Raw genomic sequence first — 24,953 nt, forward strand, 5'->3', positions numbered from 1 at the left:
GGGGCGCGGGAGGGGCGGGAGCGGCCGCGGCTCCTGCGCCCCGGCGAGCATCGCCCCGGGCACCCCGGCGAGCATCGCCCCGGACACCCCCGGCGAGCATCGCCTCGGACACCCCCGGCGAGCATCGCCTCGGACACCCCGGGGCCTGCGGCTGCCGGGCCGTGCTCGACAGAGGCGCCTAAAACACGTGCGGAGAGCACCGAGCAGAGGCGCGGCCGCCCCGCGCAGCCGGAGCCCCGCGCCCAGGACGCCTGCCCAGCTGATGGGTGGTTAAAACTGGAAGAGCTGAGTTCTCCCCTAAACCTGTGGCAAGCGGTGTTACCCCTACATGGTGTGTCAAGGAGCCTCAACAGCCTTTATAAAACTGCTCTTCTCAACTCGGCACCTGCTGTGGTTGCTTCGTCACGAGGGGGATGTTAAGAATTGTCAACAGGTTTGCTCGTGTGGAGGTTTGACAGCTCCCAGAAAACGGCGTGCTCCAGAGCGGGACGTTTCTGTCCCCCCATGTCGGCATCGCCTCTGCCCGTGCCCTGCCGGCACTGCCAGCCTTACAAGACAGGCAAAGCAGTCGCCGAGTGTGCCTTCATCCCCAGGAGGCTGAGGAGCAGCATTCAGTGATGAAAGGCATTCCAGCCCATCTCGAAACCTGACTGGCAGTGATAAATGAGGACTGCCAAGGCAGAAAAACCCTTTCAATACATTCTAATGAGCTAGCTACAAAGTAGCTAGCTTTCAGCAGCCAAGGGCGTATGGTCAGCATTATTCTCAAATGTTTTTGGAAAGCATACAGAATCCAAACTTGTTTTTGAAGTAACAGTTTATATACATACACATCAATGTGTGTCCGAGAAGGCCCTGCCTTTGTCACAGTTGTTTGCGGTTTTTCACCTGGGACAAGAGATCAGGATCTCTTCAGGAATGTGTGCCACGTGAACAGGGGTTCTGTGAATCCTGCTGTCTTGTATAAGATCTGATTTTCAAAAATATATTGCAAAATAATTAGGAAGGACTTGATTTGGCACTACGTCTCCTCCAACTGGCCAGCCATTTTTATGGATGTACCTTCTCTTTCCTGAGATATGCAGAGTAAGTGAGCAGGAAAAAGGGTAGGAAGAACGAGTCAGGATAGCATGGCTACAGGAATGGTCATGAGTGATAGCATGTAGCATGTGTTTGAGATTGACAGGGTTCAGCTACGCTTGCTGGAGCAAAGCCAAGTAGCTTCCAAAAGCTGCACGAAGCAGCGGGTCCTATCCCAATCCAAACCGACGTGTTAAGCATTTTCTAGTGTGTTACTGAACATTATGCGTTGGAGAAGCACGCGTTGTTCTACTGGTTGTGTCTTCCATAAAGTCTTTGTACCTCTCTCTTACCCTCTAGGTCGTCGCTAATTTTGAGGGAAGCTCTGGTGGTAAAAAGGGTGTGCTTAGCCCAATGCAAAAAAAAAAAAAAAAGTTTGTTAGGAAAGCTTGGCAACGAACTAACAACATTTGCAGCCATGTGATAGTGTAGAGCTTTGTCCTGATTGCAGCTAGTCTCTTGGGATCTTCATATTTTAGTATATTCATGATTAAATGCCATTTCCCCTCTGCAGCAGGGCAGAAAAAATCAAGACTGTATGGAGGTGGTATCTACCAGTACAGCTGTCAGCAGGAAGAGGGAAATGAGAGAGCATCTGAGAGATGCCCCTGTACCCTGTCTCTCCAGGAGGACCATAAAACAGGTGGAGCACACAGACATGGCTCTGACAGACCCTAGTCTTGTGCTAGAGTGTGCACCTGTGCATAGAGCAACTTTCTCTAATAGAATCCCATTAATTTATATAATTTTTATATTATTTTTTATATAATAAATTATTTGCCTTTAGTTTACAGATAATATTAGGTAACATTACCTATACTTATACAGATAACAAACATTCTCTAAGTTAAAAGTACTAAGTAGAATTTATCCCCTTAAACTAAGGTGTCATGTACTGTAGGAGAATGGGCTGGTTTAATTAAATTAATGTCCCACTGTTAAATCACTATAAAGACTGCTTTAACCTATCTTTGTCAACAAGCTGCAGGTAGTTTGAAGTCTGCTAATATAAATTAATCTGATAGAGGCAAGAAATAAAAACTGTTGGCATTTACACAGAATGAGAAATTGGCTTTGGACAGACAGATCAATTTTTGGAGATTTGTGTTGAATTGATGCATTTCATTAGCAGAAAGGTCTAATGGTGTTACAGCTGTTCATTGAGGCAGGTTTCTTGTCTTTCTTCTGCTGTTAGATTCCTGATAGCTTAAGTACTTTCTCCAGTTACAAAGTTATTTTTCACAGTAAAATCCACAGTAGAAAATGGCACATGGTTGTTGCAAATTGCTCAGTCTTATTTCTTATCTCTAGCAACCAGCTTTGTCATCCACAACAGTACACCTTAACCTCTTGGTGCCTACCTGTTCTTCTGGATTGCAGGGAAAATATCATCCTGCTGTTAATGCAGGAAGGTGTTTGATCTTAGAAGAGGACAGGCAGGACTTCAGAGGCACAGCTGAGATCTGAACCTCCCTCTCCTGTTTCCCAGTTTAGCCTAGCCAGGCATTGGAAAACTTTGTTAAGCAGATGAGTAAGAAACTTCTTGTGAAACTGCAAGTACTTTGCCTCTTCCAAATGGGAGCTCAATGTCACAGCCTTTTTTAGGCAGAGTTTTCACTAAAGAGAACAAATGCTTTGTATTCAGGATCCCAGATGTGCCAGGCTGACAGGGCTATTTTCAGACAATGGCAAGATCTATGAAATGTTTCCATTTATAGTTTCAGGAAGCGTACTCAGCATCAACTCTAAACTAATCTTTTAAATTCCCTCCACAGGCTTCGTAAGTGGGCTCCTTTAGAAAGTAATTCATCCTGTGTGTATTTGACAACTGTCTGGAGTGGGATGAAATACTCCAGCAAATCCCATCCCACTTGCTGAAATTTTGTGCCATACAACTGAAAAATCACACACATTTTCTGCAGAAAATTTATTTATATGGGTTTTGCCTGAAAGCATCCTCAAGAATTATGTTTTATTGGAAAGAAGTTTGTATGGAAGAGACTGTGAACGACAAATACTCTCTCAGCTCTTTAGTATTCTAGAGGTTTATTTAACAGGAGAATGTGCATTCCAGTGCATGTTTACCTCAGCCCCTCTGACAGACATTTTCTGATATATATAGTCAGGCAATTCTTCCAGTGCAAGGCCTGCAGGAAGGGTGTCTCCTGTTAATACAAGGAGGGCTATCTTTTTGTTTGAATCCAAGATATAAAACACCACATCCCAGGGCTTCCAGGTAACTGACTAATAGTATAATAATTGATTGTTGCCAGCTTAGAGCCAGGAGCCAACTTTTTTCTAAAATAATCAAAGTATTCAAAGTTTAACAGATAGTTGACATAGATGTCTATCTAAAGGGTACATGATCCTGAGGTATAAGGATAGAGTAAAATTGTTTGCCAATAAAGTTATCTAAACTGTGTGCAGTAAACAATTTATTCAATCACATTGAACAATTATCCCTGTTCCCAAATTATGCATGAGCAGTTCCCTGCTGACACTTTATTTTGTATGTTCATTATTTGAAATTGCTCAGTAAACAATTTCTATGAACTGCGTGCAAGTGATTTTTCTGGGACTTGATAAAAGGGCCTGCTATGCTTGCTCTAGTTCTACCTAAATCACATGATTGCCCCAAAAACAGGGCAGCTGATATAAAATGGGTTGGATTTCCCAAAGCAGAGCCATGGAATGCTTGTCACTGCCCTGCAAGGGCAGCTTGCTAACTGCATTGGGGAATAATGGGAACCTGTCCCTGGGGGTTTGCTTCTTTCTGCAAATAGGGGAATACCAGATATGGAATCTGACCACGCTGCTTGCCTGGAACACAAATAGTTATCAACACATTGCTCTCTGTTAACGTGAGGCAGCTCTTCATACAGAACTGGAAGACAAGTAATAGAGCCGTGCTTTTGCATTGCATCTGTCCCCTCCCTGGGTGACAGCCCATTTTTAGGGGTCTCCACTACAGCAGATTTGGCTGCCCTGGGTGAACTGGCTGTCATTTTTCTGTTCCCTTTTTGGACAGCTTCCAGGCACAAATGAAGTTCAAAACAACCATGGAGAGCTGTCTGCACTAATCCTGAAGTAAATACATTTCAGCTGCAGCTCTCAGCAGTCTCTCTACAGAGATCCCAATGAATTTGTATGGGTCTGTGTGGCTGTAGAGATGAAAGGAATCACAGATATCGTCAGAGTGCACACGTATGGATGCTTTCGGGTGTTGGGACAGTGACAATTAATGTTTTGCTGCAGTATTAATCCTTTTTGAGCAGTGCATTTTAATATTTACCTTGGTTGTTTTTGAGAAACAAAGGCTAGGATTGAACCTATTTGCATATTTGCATCTTTATCAGCCATTTTCTAGGAATTTTAAAAATTATTGATAAGGATTTAGAATTTTATGTAAAGTTATGAAAAGGAATTAAATAACAGTGCTTAACATCTCCAGACAGACAGAACTGAAAAATAAAATGAAAAAACTTGACTTAAAAACTTGAGGAACAAGGACAAAAAAGAAGTAGGGAGAGGCTGAACATGAGTCTAAGGAATTTTTGTAACAAGTGACAGAGAAAACATGCATGATGTGATAGTGAGAATAGTCCACAGTGAGGGGAAAGAAAAGGTAAATAGGTTAGCTCAGAAGAACTTTGAAATGGAAAGAGATAGCTTTTTAAAATTTAATAAACTGTGCATATTGTAAAGGACTGTCAACCTGTGTGCTGAGTTAGAGCATGCCACAACTGCCACTTGCTACCCTGGTCTTTAGGAATAAAAGCAAATACAGAATTTAAAACATACATTTTTTCTTCTGAGTTCAATGAATAAATAAGACCAGTCTTCCGAATGGTGTTTATTATACTTCTTTGTTCCATAAAGTAAAAAAACAACTAACAAAACCCTATTATATAGGGTTAAAAGCAGGGATACAGACTGCAATAAACATACATATATATGTGATTATTGCTTTTGCATGTAGCTGAAGTACATAGACCACTGTAAAAAGCACTTTTGGAACAAAATTGGAAATTGATATAGTTAACAAAAAGATACTAATAGTTTCTAAATCAAAACCAATGTAAAATATTTTATGTATCAGTATTTTTTTCTACAAGTACTCATTAATTATTTTTATAATGAACATATCTCCTGTAAGAACACTATCTTTTTGAAAAGCTGTAACCAAATAATAAAATGGAGACCCAGTGATAAATAGAGCAGAGTGCTGGATATCTGACTGTTTTTAAGAAGCACTTCATTCCCCTCACTAGTGAGATCTGCTTGAAAGTATCATTTGAGAGGACTCAACTTCTCTGTAAATGAAAACAGAGTTTGAAAACAGTTTTGCTTCATATTCTAAATAAGTATTCAAGATATTTTATCTCTTATTAAAATAGAATAGCTACTACAGCTGGATTCCATAAAAGCTTTGAAGGTTTCAGTGTGACAGAGTTAGTTGACCAAAGCACAGCAAGGAATATAAAACCAGCACAACAGTGGTTTTATAGGAATTCCTGATACCCATCCTGGGGTATCCTGGCAGATGTGAGCCAGCTTGGCTCACTTTTGTTATGGGTTAAGTTGCTTTTCATTTACCCAGTGTACAAGAACACAGATGGGAAGATACAGGGTCATACCTAAAGTGTTTTAAACTTATCCTAAATCTTACCTGCCTTGTAGCCATGTCCTACAGTTGGGCACAGGAAGTCCAAGCACAGCATTGAGTATCTGGATTGTCCTGCACTCTTCCTAAAGCCCACACATGGAAAATATTAAAGAGATATGTGTGCTTCCTCCCCACTGAGTCCAGACTCCTGCAGGCTGCTTGGGATCACCCCACACAATCCCTGCCTGGGGACAGGAACCTGCTCATCTCCTCTCACAGCTCTGAGATGCTTTGATGCTTGCCTATGATGTGCAGTTTCTATAGAAGGGGGTGCTGCTGCCCACTTCTATACAATTACATGATTAGAGCATTTATCCACTGAATGGGATTTTTGCCTCAGTGTCTTTCTTAGCCTAATGTTGCTTCTACTCCTAGAAAATTATTACATCTCCCAGATTTAGACAAGTTTAGGTGGACAGTTACTAGTGGATACAATGACAAGTATGGGATTCACTGCTGAAATAGTTATCACCATTATTTTATTGAAGTTGTTTATTTATATGACTTTGATGTCTTAGTTCTTGGTCATCTATGTTTTATCACCATTTGTATCAGATCCTGTATAAAATCCTGCTCAGGTAGTGAAATAGTCCTGTCCCTACAATTCTCCACCAATCCCTCAAATTAGGAGCTGCAGGTCAACTGAGAATTTAAAAAATATTGCCTGTGAATCCACAGCAGAATAATAACTGCTATAAAAATCCTTCTGCTCTCACAAGGTTTTGGGAAGGTCCCATCTTTTTTTTTTTCAACTCCAGAGCAAGGTTTAACAACATTTGTAGTTTGCAGAAAGATGGTTTGGGTCCAAACCCTTGGCTGGCAGAACTCTGCCAAGTGACCCTCTAGGAGGGCATTGCTAGCCATGGTTTGGGACACAACCCCAAATCTAGAGCTAAGTGATGACATGCTTGTGCTGCCTTTCTCCTACACACTCCTGCTGCTGAAGCTCCACCTACATGGTTTGATTCATCAGCATGAGGTGGCTTGATTTACATGTCAAGTTCAATACATCTTTTGATTCCCACAGAAACAGAATTACAGCAAGTAGAAAGTGATGGGATTAAAAAATCTACAAGAAAGGAAAGTTAATCTGAATTAGGCAAACAGAAAGAAAGGGTGTTTTTGCTTAGGAGCCCTGAACCTATTATTTTTTAATGCATATTAATGTAAATAAAGAAAAAATTTTCAAGAGGTGTTAACAAATCAGTTTAATATGGTATTCATTTTGTTGTAGAGTAAAAAAATCTGTTATGCATTAACAGCTAGAGGGGAAAAATATGCATTCAATTATTACAGGAATAGAAAAAATATTAATCTGGTCATGTCTGAATTCAACAAATAGATATTAATTTTCTCCTTTCCTATTTAAATAGTTTTCTTCTATATAAAGAGCGGCAGATTTGTTTCACTTTTAACACATGGTTTGCAATATCTGTTCCTATGAGCAACACAATATTGTGTTTTATTTTTTCATGTACATTGAGACCAAATATGTCTTCTATTTATCATTCACAATAAGCAAAATCTGTAGAGAACTTTTTTTTCCTGAAAATGTAACATCAATATATTATTTAATTACTGCAAGCATATGTCTTTTCTGTGGTATGGCAAATCTGTTCAATATCATCCAAGCATGTATTCAGCTTCCCCAGTTTAATCCTAGGGGTGCTCATATCTCTATATGTATAATTTGCTTTGTTGCAAGGAAAATAGTTCCTGAAAACATAGATTCTGGATGGCCCTCCTCAGGGGGCCATAAAGCCACAAAGCCCAGCCTCTGTTATCACGGGTAACTGAATAAAATAACCTTTTTCTTTAAGCACCTAAAATTTTAGTTGCACAGTGTTTTAGCTACAACAGTACATTGGGATGCATCCTCTCCAGATATTCCATAGTTTCTGTAATTTTGAGTGGAGTTGCATGATGGAACCTGTTACCTGTACTTACACTATTAGTAGCTAAAAATAATACTACATAATGAAAGAATTGCAAGGTCAGTCCCATGCTCCTAAGTAGAAAAGACTTGCTTTGAAGCTCTAATTACATATTGCTGCATTCAACAAATTAATTTGCCAGAAGTCTAATTTAAAATAAACCTCTCTCAGATAAAATTTGTATGAAATTTAGCTCTCTCTTCCTCTACTCCTCCTCCCCCTCTGTTTTGGACTGTCCTAGGCCACACAGCTTCTTACCTTAAGCAGCAAATTTGAACCCTTCTGCAGGTTGTAAGGGCAATTCCAAAGTGATGTCCATATAACTACAAAAGCTTCAGAAAATCCACTGATGAATGACAACATCACATGCACAGATTCTGCCACTCTTATCTACAGCAGCATATAAATGTAGACATATCACCACAGAAGGTTATGGAGCTGGTAAAAATGTAAAATGTGAGCAAAGGGGAATCACTGCAGGATCAAGAAAAGTTCTCATTGACAGCAGCATGGACTCAAATATCCACTTGTTTAAACCAACTCTGAAGGAATCTGATAACCTCACTAACAGTTATTTCTGAGTAGTAACACAGGCATAAATTGGGTAACTTCATCTAGCTCCAAATGTTTATTAACCAATAAATAATCATGGAATCATGGAATGGTCTGGTTTGGAAGGGACCTTTAAAGGCCATCTAGCTCAACCCCCTGGAATAAGTGGGGTTATCTTCAAATAGATCAAGTTGCCCAGAGCTCCATCCAATTTGGATGTTCCCAGGGACCAGGCACCCACCATCTCTCTGGACAGCGTGTTTCAGTGTTTCATTACACTCATAATAATAAAATTCCTCCTTATATCTAAAAATATCCTTGAACTTAAAGCCATTACCCTTGTCCTATCACAAGAGGCCCTGCTATAAAAAGTCTGTCCTCATCTTTCTTACAGGCCCCTCTAAGTAATGAAAGGCTGCAATATGATGTTACCTGGAGCCTTCTCTTCTCCAGGCTGAGAGACCCCAGCTCTCTCATGACTGGGTGTTTATGATCTCACAAAACTTGTCTAATTTCAATGACATCATTCCCAGTATGTCTTCACTTAGATAGATTATACAGCCCTTCCAAAACACTGGTTTATGAGTCGCATACCAGAGCATATTTCACTGTATGTTTTAGAAGTACTGTCCAGATTAAAATAAAAACAGAGGCAGAGAGAACATCTGTCTTCCAGCCCTTCTGTGTGTACTTACATTATTGTAGATCTCTATTTCACAGCTGAATTTTACAGCTGAAATGTTCTGCTAGTCATGTCTCAAACAGATGCTGGAAAACTAGAAACAATTTTTAAAAAATGACTCAAAGGCCAGAAAGCACAGCAGCAACACTTAAACAAGATTAGCTAAGAATATGTTCAGATATTGACTCAGTCATGTCCTGGTAGAGATTTCTGACAGTAACCAATTCCAGTAGAGAAAAGCATCAGAGAGGATTGTGTTTGGAAAGTGTGTGACAGAAACCAAGGCATGCAACAGTCACAACAAAGAAAAAACCATCAAAGTATGTCATGAAGCACCCATCATTCCTCAGTACCTTTCTATGCAGTATGCTACTGCTCAAAGAGACTATATAAGCTGGATATAGAAATTGGGTGAGTAAAGACTCCTTGGTCCTATTTTAAAGTGAAGATGATCAAGATAATTAACTTTAGTAGGGTCAGAATTTGGTAAAGACAAGTTTTCTTGAATAAATAGGCCAAAACCAAATATTCAAGGCAACCAGGGAGAACATTAATAAATTATTTATATGATACCTAAATCTAGAATAAGGTCTCTTTTATGCATTTAAATATTCTTATGTTTGTAGACTGTTACACAGATGCATATCCTTACTACATGCTGCCAGTCTCTGGCTCTCTGTGCCTTAGTTATCATCTGAACAGGTCTTTAAAAGCCATCAGTGAACTTTTTGCATTTTTTTCCAGTTCTGTTTTGGCCAAGACAAAGTAGCTCTGTGACTCAGGGACTTCATGCATTAAGCAGTACATACAGAATACATTGCAAGAAAAGGTTATGAGAATGATTTAGGGATTATCACATTGCATTCTGGGGTATTTATATTTGGTTGGTTTTCCTCTTTGAGGAAGCAACATAAAGCTAAAAGCAAAACTTCTACAATCTTATCTTCTCTTACTAAACATCCTTCAAACAGGTAGTGTTTCACATCACTCCTAATAGCTTTTTTATACATACTGCATGATTATCCTTCAAGTGTACAATTGTATCATCATCTTAGGTCCTCCAGAAACAACTCCCAAGATCTAAACCTATATGTATACCCACACAGAGAGAAGCACACAAGGGTCATCCTACCAAACAGGCCAGCAATTTTAAAATATTAAAAATATTATCTATTTCCAGACATATCAATCAGCAATCCATTCTCATAAAATAGTAATGCTTCTTACTTTTTGATTACTGGCAGGCATCAGGCAGAGCAGCAGAAAGGTGAGTTAGCAAAGACATTCAGACACTTCTCTTCAAGGCACAGTGACCTCAAGGGTCGAAACCAACTCTCTCCTACTGAAGTGTGATCTGAGGCTCCCTTATCTCATTAAAACACCACAGAATTAGGGAGAGAATATCTCCTAAATCAAGAATTTCATAGGCACAGAAAAGTGACTCTGGAAGCTAAACAAGGATATGTCAGTTAAAATTTGTATTTATTGCTGCAGCTGTTTCAGTCTCTTCCCAACAAACATAGCTAAGAAGAATATTATATAACAAACTCCAATGATTTGGCAGTAGATTGACTAACATTATTTATTGTACATGTCACGAAGGGCATTCACACTGCAGAAGCCCAGGTCCTATGGCATCACATTCTATCAGAAACGCTACACAACAATTTCCCTAAGCTGTATTTGCAGCAGTTACAGCTCTTTTGTTTTTCTAATGCAAGCAATGACACTTATGTTTGTTTTCATGTAATACCTCTTAAGGACAGTCACAGAGAAACCAATTACTCATGGGACAGAATTTGTTGTTTTGTTTTGTTTGAGTTTTTAACAACATTGCTGTGCATTTCAAAATCTTTCATTTCTTTAAGAAACAAACACAATATTCCTTAGTCTTTTTTCTGCAACATTAGTCATGTAAATTGAGAGAACATTCGCATGGCATAAAAAAGAACAACATAAGCAAGTTACTATGTTCTGAAGACAACTTCAGAATTGACTATTGTGACTATACTTCATTGTGACAAAATTTTTTGAGACGAATATAATTACAAATACCATGGGCTTGCTTAAAAAAACCCCAAAAAAACAGCAAAGTGACAAAACAACACACCACCACAGAGGCCACCACAATTGCAATAAGATCTCAGACTGTTATGATTTGTTCTCCTCCAAAATGAAAGAGATGGAGATCAACAGGAGTATCAACAGAAAGTAAACATATTGCACAGACAGTCAAAATGCAGAAGCCAACCTGCTGGCTTGAGACAGGGAATCCAACCTACTCCAACTAACATAAATGGCACTTGTCAGTCAAATTTGGCTTAATCTGCTTTTGTCTCTCTGCCCTTCTGCTGTGGCACCTTCCGTTTCCCTTCGTGGCTTTGAGGGACGGCTGCAGCGGGGTTTTCCCGCCTAGGAGGGTGCGAGGAAGGAGCCGCAGTTTGTGGCCGCGGCGGGCTTGCGCCGGGGGGAGCCTCGCTGGAGGCGGTGGGAGGGCTGGCAGGGCTGCACGGGGGGGGTCTCCGGCAGGGCAACGTGGTAGAAGTTGGGCAGGCGGATGTCGTACCTGAAGCCCTGCCCCACGTGCACCCTGTCGTTCAGGGCATACAGTTTTTCAGCGATGTCGCTCCCGATTAAAATTGAGAACAGGCGAGAGATGAAGCGGTGTTTAGCGAACAGCAGGTAGAGCTTCTTCCTCCTCCAGGCCACGTACCGACAATCTGTCTCTGCTGTGAGTGTGACCTAGAGAAGAGAGAAATGAACAGCCAGGTGACAAGGTGGTGTTGCTGCTGCTGCCCTTGCTCAGAAGGCAGCCCCCTCTCCCAGCAGAACTGTCTACTGCAATTAGAGCCTTTTAACCGAGCCAGAGAGCTCTAGGAGGTGACAGGATGCACAAGACAAGTGAGAAAGGTGACTGGATATGCACTGCGGGATCACATCCAGTCAGCCTCAATGACAATATGCCTGTGCCGATATGGCACGCCTGGTTCAGTGCCACGTGGATGCCCTGGTTCAGCCCTGCACTCCCTGCTCCACTCTTGGCAGCCTCAGCTGAAAAGGCAGGTCTAAAGAAAGCTCTCAACAAATGCCCTTTGTCCTCGTGACAGCAGACATCAGATCCAATACAGACAGGAGCCAGCGTGCCAGTCAAGTGACAGCAGTGTGAGGGCTCACAGAGCGCAGGGGCAGCCCCTGCTGACTCCGTGTCCCACGCCGTAACCCGTGCCAAGCTGTGTCACAGGCACGTCTTACCCTGGCTCATCTCCCGCTGGGAAACCTCTTCAGCACCGGCTTCTTCCCACCCCCAGGAAACCTGGCTTCTCAGGGCTGAACATCAGCGCAGCCAGAGAATGCAGAGCCTACCTCTGATTAGCTTTAAGAAACCCCTGTTTCCTTGTTGTAACAAGACACAAACAGCAAAACCAGTCCAACTGATAAAGAGGGCTTCCCAAACTAATGGGATGCCCCTTGTTTGCATAGCATCACAAGCAAAACCCACAACTGAATAAATTCATTTCTAAATCAAACAGCACCTGCACCATTTCCTGTAGGACAAAACCACAAACAAACAAACAAAAAACCACCCAAAAACCAAAACCAAAACAAAAAACATAAACAACCACCACCACCACCCCAAAAAACAAAAAAACAAACAACCTAACCACAAATCCCTTAACTTTTACCTGGAAAATTCCCTCTTCTGTGGGCCTCAGTGAATCCCATTCAGGAGAGTCCAGAAATTGAAGAGGAAAAATATAATGCAGAAACTCCCCGTCAACAGTCACTCTGATCCTACCAAGATAAGATGTGTTAATTTGTGGTCTCTACTTGTACATCAGCAATGACTACTACAAGAATGTGCTATTTCTGCTATCTGAGGAATTTAAAGAAAGCTTTGAAAGCATTAAAAAGCAACCAATGGCCAACATTATCCTAATTATAGTTTTGAACCCAACTTGCTCAGGCAGTTGAAAGAGACTACAAGATAATCGTGTAACTGAAAAGGAAATCTTCCCAAGCCTTATTCAAACCACATTATTCTCTCTGTGGTAGGTCTGTGCAGTGATGCACAAGCTTTGCCATTAAAAGGCCATCATGCACTGGAGAGGTGAAAGACCAATGCCAGTAACAGCATTTACCTGCTTCCCCTGAACACCATGAGATTTACTTCTAGTTTTGGCAAATATACACTTTAGAGAGAACAGTGTGGCAAAACTGGGAGTGGGAAGCAGGAGTGCCCCATGGCATGTGTTAGGTAAGCCTCTCTCCATGCTTAACAGGAATTACATGGCACAGGACCATATCTGGAGCCAGAAGGACATCCTGGAGGTACGGGATCTCTGTGTGAATGCTGTGGCCTTCTGAAGATGCCAAAGAAAAATTTCCTTTCCTTGCTGCTTTTTAAATAACATATAAATTTGAAGGCACACAAGTTGCCCTGTACCACATGGTGAAGGGCAGCAAGAACTCTGGGTGATTAGTAACTGGCTGGGCATGTAGAACAAAGGATACCTCTCCTTTGGTAAGACCAAAAGCAACTTCCATGAGGTACTTGGAATGCTCTGAACCAGAGTGTAAGGAAAACTGCCCATCATCCATATTGTTCATTGCAAGTAGTCCTAAGCTGAGTGTCAAGCTGCCTACAAGTTCCATCTATCCATGCAACAAGCTGCCAAAAGCACCCACCAAATGTCCCATCAAGGACAGTCCGTGTCCATCACCTCTGAGTGTCCCACCTACTCTCGAGGTACTGCATCCTGCTTTGCATACAGTACAAAAGCTAATGTTTCCCTGCAGGAAAGCATCAGCAAAACTGCCAGAAGGCTCTCCTGGAAGCAGGGAGTAGAAGCAGGTGGATTTACAGCCTCAGGGTCTAACACAGGGCCACAATATACAGTAATTGTAGACCAAGGTCTGCAAGCCTTGATAACGCTCAACTACATCCTTTTGTAAAGAAAGGGCACTTCTAAATCTTTTTCCCTTCCTTACAGATACTCTTCTCCCACCCCAAGCAACCAAATACAATCTGTATCAAAGTCAAGATCTCTATTAAACAGAGCTTATCTCAGTATATTCAGTTTTTTAACTAATTTTTTGTCCGATTTCAGATGATACTAGTAAAGAAAAATAGGACAGATGCTGTACTCAACAGTTAGGCAGCAGATAGACAGCAAGCCATAACCTGAACCTAGAAAACCCACAATTATTCCCTTTTTCTGCCTAACCTATTAAATGCTATGATACAGCAGCCTGGAAAAGAATGACTTCAAATTCTTTTCTTTATGCTATTACAGATTCTGTGCTTAGTGTTTTTATGCTAATGCTATCCTAGACAAATGTATTTAACCTATTAATATTTATATTACTGCCATTCATATTTAATCTATTATACTGGAAAATAAATAAACAAGACACAAATCAGGCTTTTTCTTCTTTTTTCTTTCATTTTCAATGAGGAGAGGAAAATAAAGATATTTTCAGAAAACCTGAACAAAGCAATACCAACCTGCCTGACACAAGCAAGGACAGTTTGTCAATAGGGGTTTTGCCCTGCATGGCGTAACAATGTTCCTTCTCCAGGGTAATCACTTCTGCATCGCAGCACAAGACAATCTTCCTGTACACAGTCAAGGAAATTCCCAGAGGCTGGAAGAGAGCACTGTAGAGTTCCTGGAATTCCCTGTCAAAGGCAACACTCCGGACTTGGTAGGTAACGTAAACGAACTGGACGAAGCATATCGCGAACAGTGCAAAATTCCAGGAGAATATATCAGCAGCACACACATCCAGCCAAGCCCAAACAGAGGAGCAGAGAAAGCCCAGTCCAAGCAAGCTGAAGACGTAGAGAAGCCCAAAGAATCCACTTCCACCCATGAAGCCCACAACAAAGAAAATACTGGCTAGGTGGTAGATAGATCCCTCTGCCTCTTGCTTCCAAGTGGTACATGTAGGATGTGCATATATCAAACTTTCCCAAAAACTTGCATTTTCTCCCATGGCTGGAATAATTTTTTCATTCAGTTGAATCTTGAAAAATTTTACTTATGAGATGCAGCTAGTTTTGGTTTTCCTTTGGTTTTCCATTCTTGCAAACGCTGCTCAATGATAACATCAGGGTCTCTTTTGGTAGTGAAGTCGCACTTTGGATTTCCAGCAACTAAGCAGCTAACATTCTCAGTGCTGTTTCTCATCAGTTCATGCATTGTTTTGACTTTGGTCATGTCATCTGTAGCTTCATCTGATCTGGACAAGGGAAGAAAAGATGAATTACTTATAAAATTATTTTCATCAATTAAATTTTATCAAAGTTTTATTGCCAAAAACCACAGACTGCATTATGATGTAATTACCCTTGCAGCTCTGTGATTCCAGGATCAAAATTTAATATTCTTTCAGCTGAAGATCATGTTTTCTGTATCTGTGATCCCTGCAGCAACCACCAAACTGCCACTGAATCCATGTACAACACCCTGTGACAAGTCTTTGTCCAGCCTCACTGCCGAGAAGGTAGTTGGATCTGTTGGTCCAGACCCTGCTCCCTGAGAGCCTTTCTAAATGTCCTACCCAGCTCTTCAACAAGAAGAGACAGAGAACTCTTCTTCCTTGTTCACCTCCTCCATCTCCCTCTAGATTTCAGTCAAATAATTCTCATTAATGGTCGAGCAAAGCTGCTCTCTGCTCCTGGAGACAACAAACTCCATCTCCAAACACCACAAGAAAAGCCCAAGTGTCACAAGGGATGGTCTTTTCTACTCCAAGGATAATAGGAAAAAAAATCCCTGTCATATATAACGAGGACCACAAAGTTTAAAGGCATTTTGATACAGATTATGTTATTAGAACATGAAGTAAATAGCCCTGCAAAATATGACTCAAGGGACATTTACAAAGCAATTTTATAACATTCAAAGTTCTACATCATAGAATTTCATGCCATGGACCACATAATTTTATCGTTCAACACTCTAAAATGTGAAACACGCTATTCATTTTCATATAGTGATGTATTCCTAGGAGTTTTAAAAGGAAAACACAGAACCAAGAAGCAAGAAAGAAACTCCAAAATATATCTAAAAACAAAAAATCAAAACCAGCTTTCCATATCTGTCTTTTAAAACTAAAATACATACTTCAATGTGAGATTATACATGGTAGAAATTGCAAAGCCAGAATATATTAGTGGTGTAATATAATCAGAACTGAAACCTTCCAAAACCTTCCTACGGTCTGGTTCTTTTCCTGGTAGAACAGCAAGGAAATTAAGAACTATCTTGTTATCAGAATTATCAGATTCTCTAGAATATCAGAGTAGCTGGGGTTTTTTTCCCCTCTCAAGAGCCACAGAAGTCAATACTTTAAAAGCACTGCTGTTGCAGTGAAGCATCCAAAATCATCCATCAGGGCTTTCAGTGGTGCTTCTTTTACAATGACAGGTCTAAGAAATTAATAAAAAAAAATTGTATCATTATTTCCTAGCCATCACAGCATTACTTCTTTAAAGTTTATTCAAACCCCAACGTTAATGCTATAATTGATTGAATAACACTGGTACTAAATAAAGACATAAAATCCCAAACAACTGAGCAGCAGAGCTCAGAAGAACAAGTTAGGTGGAAACTCTTCCTGTCTGGGAGTGGTGATAGAAAAGTCAGTGGTCCATAAAAATGCCACAGCTAAGGAGCACAGAATCTCTCCAAATTACAATGCTCAAAATCCTCCTGCAGTGTAAGAATATTACAAGAGCATTACAAGAATATGGTAGTTTACAGCTATAACCTTTTCAGTTTGTTTCTTTATCTAAATGCTGTCCTGCGGTACAGGATTCCCCTCAGGTGCAGGATTTATCCCTTGGAGACTGGGAGGTGGAAACTGCATCAGCTATAAAGAAGCTACCTAGGTATGGTAAGATCATGAGGAATTTTAGATGGTACTTCTGTGATCAAGGGGTTTAAGATTTTTGGATCAGACGAAAATAAAACTGGAACATGCAGTTCCCAGACTTTGTGTTCTGAATCCAGTCAGTATTTCTATTACACAGTCAGAAATCAATGGCAGAAATTTTTTGTTTGACTGATTGTTTGTTTAAAACAGAATCACTGATAACAGTGATTTTGGATTATTGTTATTCTACTCTCCTGCCAATATTTTGCTCTAAGCAGTTTTATTGAAGACCCCAATTTCTAAATAAAAATTATAAAAATCAGTGTTTTGAAGGGAACTATGACTGAGGAGTTACACTGGAAACTGCATGCATGCCACAAACAAAACCATGGTGGATCAGTAATTTACTTTACGCTACCAACATCTTTTCATCATGCAATGCCACACATTGCAATAATTTGCAATAATAGTAACTTCACAGAACGTATGTACAATTTTTAATTCACTTATTGCATTCTCAGTTGCCCACACTACAGCTCACAGTGTTTCTGTAAAGCATCTATTCATGACAAGATGAGCCAAAATAATTTGGAAAGAACAGCACACCACCAGGACACGGATATAGGGTCATAATACGCAAGAACAAAGTCTGAGAAAACTGTTCTGCATTTGTAACTGTTCATTTTCAGAATGGGACCTGTCTTCCAAAACCACTGTGTGGAAAATTCCCACTTATTCCAGTAGGTCTATATCACCGTGGAGGCCCAACCAGGAAAACAGACTGGGGACACAGATCTGGGTGCAACAGAGCAGCAGGGCAGAAGACCTGCCCTTAGTTTATTTTTCCATTATATACCTGTGGCAAGGTGACCATGGATTGGAGAAGGGTATCGCCACCTCTCCTGTCACATTGGTCCAGGAGGCTGTCATTCAACCTCCCCTTGTCTTGGAGAAAGTATTCATAACATTGCCAATATTTACAAAACATGGTCCTGTGTTTACAATTCACCAGCGTGAGAAACTGCACGTTTCTCCTTTAATATGAACGCTTAGCAAACCAGGAAAATTCATGGCAACAGGTCTACACAATGAGAACTTTCACTGTGCTGCAGCATCCCCCAGACTGGAGAGGGCCCCTCTCCTTCCAGGCAAGAGGAAGGGCAAAGGAGGAAGTGCAGTGCTAGCCCACAGCACAGCCTTACCAACACAGCAATCTCCTGAGCTACACGAGGTGTGCAGGCAAACCCAGACCCTCTGGAAATATTGACAAAACCTACTCCTAGTGGGACTGATTTCTCAGGGTTATGGTGAAGAGCAGGCACACCTGCTTCCAGCAAACTGCAGGCAGAAAGAGAGGATGCAGCTCCTCTCAAATAAGAATTTATTCTAATATTTGGGAGCTAAAAATTGTTGGCAATTGTAAATAGAGGAGAGACAATAATAAGTATGGGCCTTAGTATAGTAAAATTTCCAATTTTGAAAGGTATTTTGTGCTAGAAAAGGCCTTTCACATTTTTCTTTATAGTTCCCACAGGTCTAAAATTTAAACTCTTGAGAGCTTTGGAATAGTCACTCTAATTAGGCCATTCATCTACTGCAAGTGAGGTTGTAGGGGAGAAAAAAATCCCCCAAACCTAAAAACCAAACAGCTGCGATACCAACTGAGTCACCCTCCCCAGTAGCACCACGTCACCTTTTGTAAGCACCCGGAGGGGACAGCATCCTGTCACTGAGGTGCTTTGGCCTTCTGCTTTGTTTGATGTCCTGCTTCAATTGCCCTGGCTGAGGTGAACAGTTATTGCTACAAGTTCATCTGACGGTGATGATCCAGCAAGCAGGAAACTGCATTTAAGGCACGTGTCTTGGCTCATAAGGCTGAAGAACTGTGTCTTCCCCAGCAAACACTGAGCACTTCCCACTCCACACCCTGCCTGTGGAGAAGGAGCAGCACGCACAGCACGCTCCCTGCCCTGGGACTGCCCAAATCAGAGTGACACAGGCTGACATCTGTAGGCTGCCAAAACCCGAGCTCCATGCAAGATGAGTCCTCCCAGCTCAGGAAAGAGATGTGCCCTGCCAACACAGGCTGAATTACTGACGTGCTTCAGAGTGTCCTGGCACACCACACATCCCACCTTCTCCAGCAGCAGCAGATGAAGCGATGAGAAAAATCAGCCCAGACTAGAGATGTGAGCAATTTACAGTGGCATGGACTTCTTTAAAATAAACAGCAGTGCTGGGAGGACTAGAGTTGTCCTCAGAGAGTGTTAAAATCACAGAGTTTCCTGTCGTTTCAAAGCAGAAAAAGGAGTATTTCACTTATATGCTACCAAATAGATACCTGCTGGAAATTTAAAATTTCATATAAACAGTACACTAAGCCAGTCAAAACAGGAAGAATTTGCATTGTACAAATGCAAACTAGAATCTTCCCCCTCCTCAAATGGGTGTTTCCCCCCTACATTGCAGAGTTCACACAAAGCATTACCTATTATGTATATTTTTGATTTGCTCGAGAACCATGTACTTTACCCCATTTTTGTTACTGATGATTCAAATTCAACCCTGAGAAGCTCTAAGTGTTAGTTACTGTGTCTGGATCACAATAATTCCTGCAAAAAACAAACGCTAAAAGCCCAGAGGCCACCAGCAGAACTCTCTTTGGTCTTTTTTAATTAAGTCAAAAGTAAAGCTATTCAGAGTTTGAATAGTCCATTCTTTAGCTGCCTTATCCCGAGTACTCTGAAAGAAAGCCTTCAGCACTTTCACACTGTACATGTTGACAGGCTATAGAGCTATACATGCTAATCATGCAACCATGGGTGAATTGTTTGCTACAGGTTTGGAAGCAAAAGATTTTTCCTTTACAGCATATACACTTCTTTGCCTGAGATGAGATTGTGGTGGATTCAGCACACTGCAGTGTGTATGTTTACACATGAGCTAGGAGTCACAGCCTGGCTGGACACTCCAGCATTCCACCAGGGGCAAGGCAATCCCTCCAGCCAGGGGGGTCCTCCTGGCCTAGACACACCCCCCCTTCCAGAGCTCCAAGCACCCCCTCTAGGCTTACAAATTACATCTGGTCTAACATCATTTAGATTATAAAAAGAAACTGCTCCTTAATTTCATCAAGTAGTTTCACATGCAATGCAAAGGCACATGTCAATTGAGACACCCCTTCCTTCCACTGCCTTTACTGGAATCCCCTCTGTGGCCCCCACTGACACGTAATGCTCCCCATCCCTGTTCCTGTGGCATATTCCCCCCAAGCTACTTCCCTTCTGCATGTGGGGCTAGATACCCACAGGAATCAAGAGAACCAAACTCTTAATTGCAATGCAGTGTCTAACTCAGGGCACAGAGAAGCTCAGCACCTACAGAGAGCTATGGCTCCGTGCCTCTAGGCAAGTATGGGCAGGTAAACCAGCTGGTTTTGGTGACAAAATGTCCCTGGAGCCACTTGTGGTGAGAACATGCATGCTGCAAGGAGGACAGTAACCAACAACACAAGCTACATTTACCTTGAAATTCTTGAGACTATAGCCTAGAGAAAGCTGTAATTACAATACTGGAAAACACAAGGTTTCCCCAACAAAATGCAGCCTGCAGGATGGTGGAAGGAACATGAGGAAGAAAAGGACGACCCAATCTAAAAGACAACGGTATCAAGATAATCAGTCACTATAAAACTAGATATATTCAGATTTCAAGGACACACAAGCATACATAGCAAAGGTAATTAATTGGCGGGATGGCTTTAAAGACTTCCTTTGCTAGGAATTAAAGAAGTTAAGACACTGTCTGGTCCCCAAGATAAATTTGGGTGTACTATTATGAAAAAAATTATTTATTATTATTCTATTTTTTATGCTACAAGAAATCATATTAAATGATTGCAACAATATCTCCTGTGTTTTTGTCTTGAGTTACTTGATATAAAAAAGTTGTATATACCTAGAAAGTTTTGGAGCTGGTATTCCCAGAGAAAAACAGAAGTCTATCTCAGACACCAACTAACAGCTATTTTAGACAGCAGAAAACACTGAAGACAGGTATATCTCTGAAATTATTCCTCCTGTAGACATTATAAGCTAAATCTTCTTCCATGTGGAGCCAGCATCCCTTCCTGTGAATGGTTTACAAAGAAAGGGATGCATTCAAAGAAAGGGATGTGTTCAAAGAAAGGGATGCGAATACTTTACCATGGAGCCTGCAACCCGAGCAACCAAGCCTCAGGATCCCACTCCCTGGGTGAGCATCCTCATGGCAGAATGAAGAGGGACTGCAGTGCAGTTCTGTCTCCCTTCTGCACAACATCACAGCTGCAACGAGAAGGGCAGCCAGTGACCCACCCACACGAGTCCAAAAGAGTCACTGGGAGCACGCTCACGGGAGGAGATGGATTAGCACTCCCTCGGGCTGAGGCAGGCACCCCGTGTCCCGTTCATGCCTCATCGCTGTCTCTCCCATGGATCAGTGCTCCGAGCAGGGGCTGTCACATGGAAGGTAAAGTGTCTCAGGCCTTAGGAAAAGCAGTCACACCACACTCTTCCTAGTCCTTCCAGTACCCCCCTGGGCTGCAATTCCCAAACTGGACCCGCCACACTGGGATCATCCATGTGATGTGATACCTTCCCACACAGTAATCCTTCTGGGAATGCTAAGAGCTGCAGAATAGGCAACTGGGGCATGTCCAGCCACCAGTGGTGCTTCGCTGCCTTCAGGGCAGCTCTGAGACAAGACCACCAGCCAAGCAGGACTTTTCAGGGCCAAAGCCCTGCTCTGGCCAGGCAGAATTTAGGAAACCACACTTAAGTTTGTTCAACCAAGCAGCCCCTTGAGCCAGCTGTTGCCCAACCCTGGAGACACCCCAATGTCACCTCCACACTGAAGTCAATGCTCCACACGAAGAGCCCACCAAATAGCACGAGGCCAGGGACTGCTGGTCCTCCTCACCAACATCTCCCTGTTGCAGAGACGCAGAGCTGCTGTCTCCAAAGAACAGCTCTTCAACAGGAGATGTTTAATGAGATTTTCCATTCATTAAGCTTGTTTGGGTGAAGATGGAAAAGCCTGATTCTGCCTTAAATTTGCTTAAATTCCTACTAATCCTTTTAGGAAGTGGAAAAAAGCTGGGCAGGGGAGGCCTTGAGAGAAAAAGAAACCTCACAATAACACAGAAAGAACAGTTTAAGGCTCTTTAAGAGCACCGCATACGGTGAAGCTGGTATTTATCTTTAATTATTTTAAGGACCAGCTAACTATACACAACTTCCAGTACTTCAACAATTCCTCATTTATCACTGTAAAATACACAATGCAACCCTCTGTGGCTGCAAAGCCAATGTTGAAGATGCTGTCTATTTTATCATCTAGATAGTGTCTGAAATGAAAAAAAATTCCATATGTATTTCAATTTGAATCAGAATTAATGAACCATAAGTAGATGCAGTATTCCCACCAAATTAAGAAGTATAATCTCCCTCTTTCATTTTTTAAAGTTCTTTTGCTCCTAGAAACATGTATATGAAATGACAGTCAGACTTTTTTTTTAAGATCACCAGTACTTGGATAAATTTGAGCAAGGCTCTTGAATATTGAATGGCATTACCGAAAAACAATTCAGGGGATCTTTTTTATTGTGCTTTAGAATAAAACTTGAAAAGAAGTACAAGTTCAAGCTTCTCTCCAGTTAAATTTTTAAATTAACATTGGAGAAAGTGTCCACAAGACACATTTCACAGGAGCTTTAAAAGTGTTTTAATGAACTACAGCTGAACTCGGCAAATTCCACTTAAATGAGTTTGTATGCTGCAGTAGTGCCTTTGAATGGGAATGTATTCCCATGAAACAAACCACCTGACGTGAACTTTATTTCCCAAAAAAGAGGCTTGGTTCACCACACCAAAGCTGCACGTACAACCGGCTTAACAGAGATGTGCCATGAGCCATGAGTCCAGTCAGATGAGAAACATAGGTTAGCTATCGTCATCTGGAGACACTGACCTGAGCTCTTCTTCGCAAACTGGGGGAACACACTAAAATGACAAAATAAAATCCCCTCTCTGAAGAACCCACACACTTAATAGAAAGATCAAATGCAGCTTCAGTTAACAATGCTTTTCTTGAATCCTTAATAAACTGACTATTCTCAACTTTTGTCATAAAAGCTTGAAGATATCTGTGAAGGCAAAGTTTGTGTCAGGAACCACAACTGACCACAGCTACCATTTTCTTCTGTTTCACTGGAGGACTTGCAGCATACTTACTATTTTGCAGGCAAGGCATTTCTTTAAAGTGTGACATTTTAAGCTACTTTATTATTTGGCACTACACAGAACTTTGTGGAAAGCCTGAACAGGACCAGTTGTGCAGAAGTGGAAACCATCCCTTGCTTTGCTGTGGTCAGTGAAGACATTTTAACTTGTATGTATACAATCATATTCCCATTAAACAACCAAGTTAGCAAGTTCCTCGTTCTGGAACCCAGCTTTCATCAGTGGCATCTCTGTAACACTGTCAGGTGGTCTGTGATTCAGAATTACAAGAGATCTGCTACATAAAATATTTGCCCATAAAGTGATTGACAGTCTAAAGGCACACAAAGATTTATAGAACAGATGAAGAAGATGTGATAAAATATTACAGTTTGTAAGAATGTGTTTGGCAAAAAGCCCTGTAGTTTGGGGAAGAGGAGTGCTTTGTGTCGCTCTTTCTATCTTTGGAAAGGAGCAACTGCAAATGCAATTTCAGGGTTCATCTGCTCTTATCATTAGTTGATGGAGAGGGAGAAGAATCAAATAACGCAAACCTACGAGGCAAACCCTCAGCCGGAGGAAGAAATCCCCGGATTCCGAGGTGGTTTTGTGACAGTATAGATACTCCCCGAGCCAGCTCTTCTGTCAAAGAACGGCACCACCCCGGCAGAATCAGAAACCGCGCTGATCTAAGGGACAAACCCTAGCCCGAGACACACAACGAGGGGTCCCACTTCAGACAGAGCCCTGGCGAGGAGAGGCGCTGGGCAGCGCGTCGCTCTCCTCTCTAGAGAGGACACGACAAAGCTCTCCAACTTCAGGCAGGGCTGACTCGGGAGCTCCGGTTACCCCCGCCGGGCACGCAGGGAGGGAGGGCTTCCCTCCCGGGACAGTGACCCCCTGTAACCCCTGCTCAGGACGCCGCCGAGTCCTCGGGGCGAGCAGCCCTCCCTGGACCGCCGCTCCCGCCGCCGCCCCTGCCCCGGCGCGGCTGTCCCGGAGCGCGGCGCTGCCGGAGGCGCCCCCGCCCCGCTCGCCCCCGGCCCCGGGCAGAGCGGGCGGCGCTGCCGGCGCTGCCTGGCTGGACAGCGCCGGCGGGGGGCGGGCGGAGGCAGCGCCGGGCTTCTGCCCGCCCCGGCTCGGTTCGGCTCGGCCCCCGCCCTGCCCGCGCCCCTTACCTGCCCCGCGTCCCGGGAAAGTTTCCCGGCCGCCCGGACGGGACGGATTCGGGCTGCCGCTCGTCGCCGCTGGCGGCCCCGCGTCCCGCGGCGGGCACGGAGCCGCGGCTGTGACTAAAATAGGCAGAGGAGCCGCGGGAGCTGCGGGCGGCGCCAGCGGGGCCGGCACCGACACCGAGCGGCCGCAGCGCGCAGGCGCCTCCGCCGGGCCCGGGGCTGAGGGCCGGGGCAACCCGGGGGGAGCCCCGGGGGAGCGGGGCCGGGGCAGCCCGGGGGGAGCCCCGGGGGAGCGGGGCCGGGCCGGGGCAGCCACGGCTCGGGAGCTGCCGCCCCTCCCGCGGAGCTCTCCTGCAGCGGCGGCCCCGCTCCCCCGGGGCTGCCGCGCCGCCGGTGGGCGCCGAAGCCGTCGGCGGGTGACGGGGGAGGCCGGGCGCCCTCGGGGACTGTCAGAGCCCTGAGCTTGGGCACACTGAAAGCCGCTGCGAGCGCAGCCCAAGCGCCCGGCTGGACGGGCACGCCAAACCTGCCGCTGCTGGCGCGGCTGTCTGGGATTGAACTGTCTGCAGCTGCTGGTTTGGAATAAGTGAAATTACTGTTCTCTTCCCTTTCACCTACTCACCCTGGCAAGGTGTTTCCTCAGAAGGGAGATGCACGCCTTCAGTATCGCCTTCATCACAAGGCTGGCGCACCATTCATACGCGGTTCTGTCACTTCGTTTGG

General features: G+C 43.1%; 1 protein-coding gene across 1 annotated transcript; it reads right to left on the reverse strand.

The window, feature by feature from the left end:
• Window positions 1–10,391: 10,391 nt before the first annotated feature.
• POPDC3 (popeye domain containing 3) lies at window positions 10,392–24,411 on the reverse strand. The gene is made up of 4 exons (XM_063389721.1): window positions 24,234–24,411; window positions 14,421–15,157; window positions 12,598–12,706; window positions 10,392–11,656 (listed from the first exon to the last, which is right to left on the reverse strand). Exons 2-4 carry the CDS (start codon window positions 14,909–14,911, stop codon window positions 11,327–11,329), a joined length of 930 nt encoding a protein of 309 aa, XP_063245791.1. The 5' UTR covers window positions 14,912–15,157; window positions 24,234–24,411; the 3' UTR covers window positions 10,392–11,326.
• Between the last annotated feature and the right edge of the window lie 542 nt (window positions 24,412–24,953).

This window comes from Prinia subflava, chromosome 2, assembly GCF_021018805.1.
Source record: "Prinia subflava isolate CZ2003 ecotype Zambia chromosome 2, Cam_Psub_1.2, whole genome shotgun sequence".
Taxonomy (NCBI): Eukaryota; Metazoa; Chordata; class Aves; order Passeriformes; family Cisticolidae; genus Prinia; species Prinia subflava.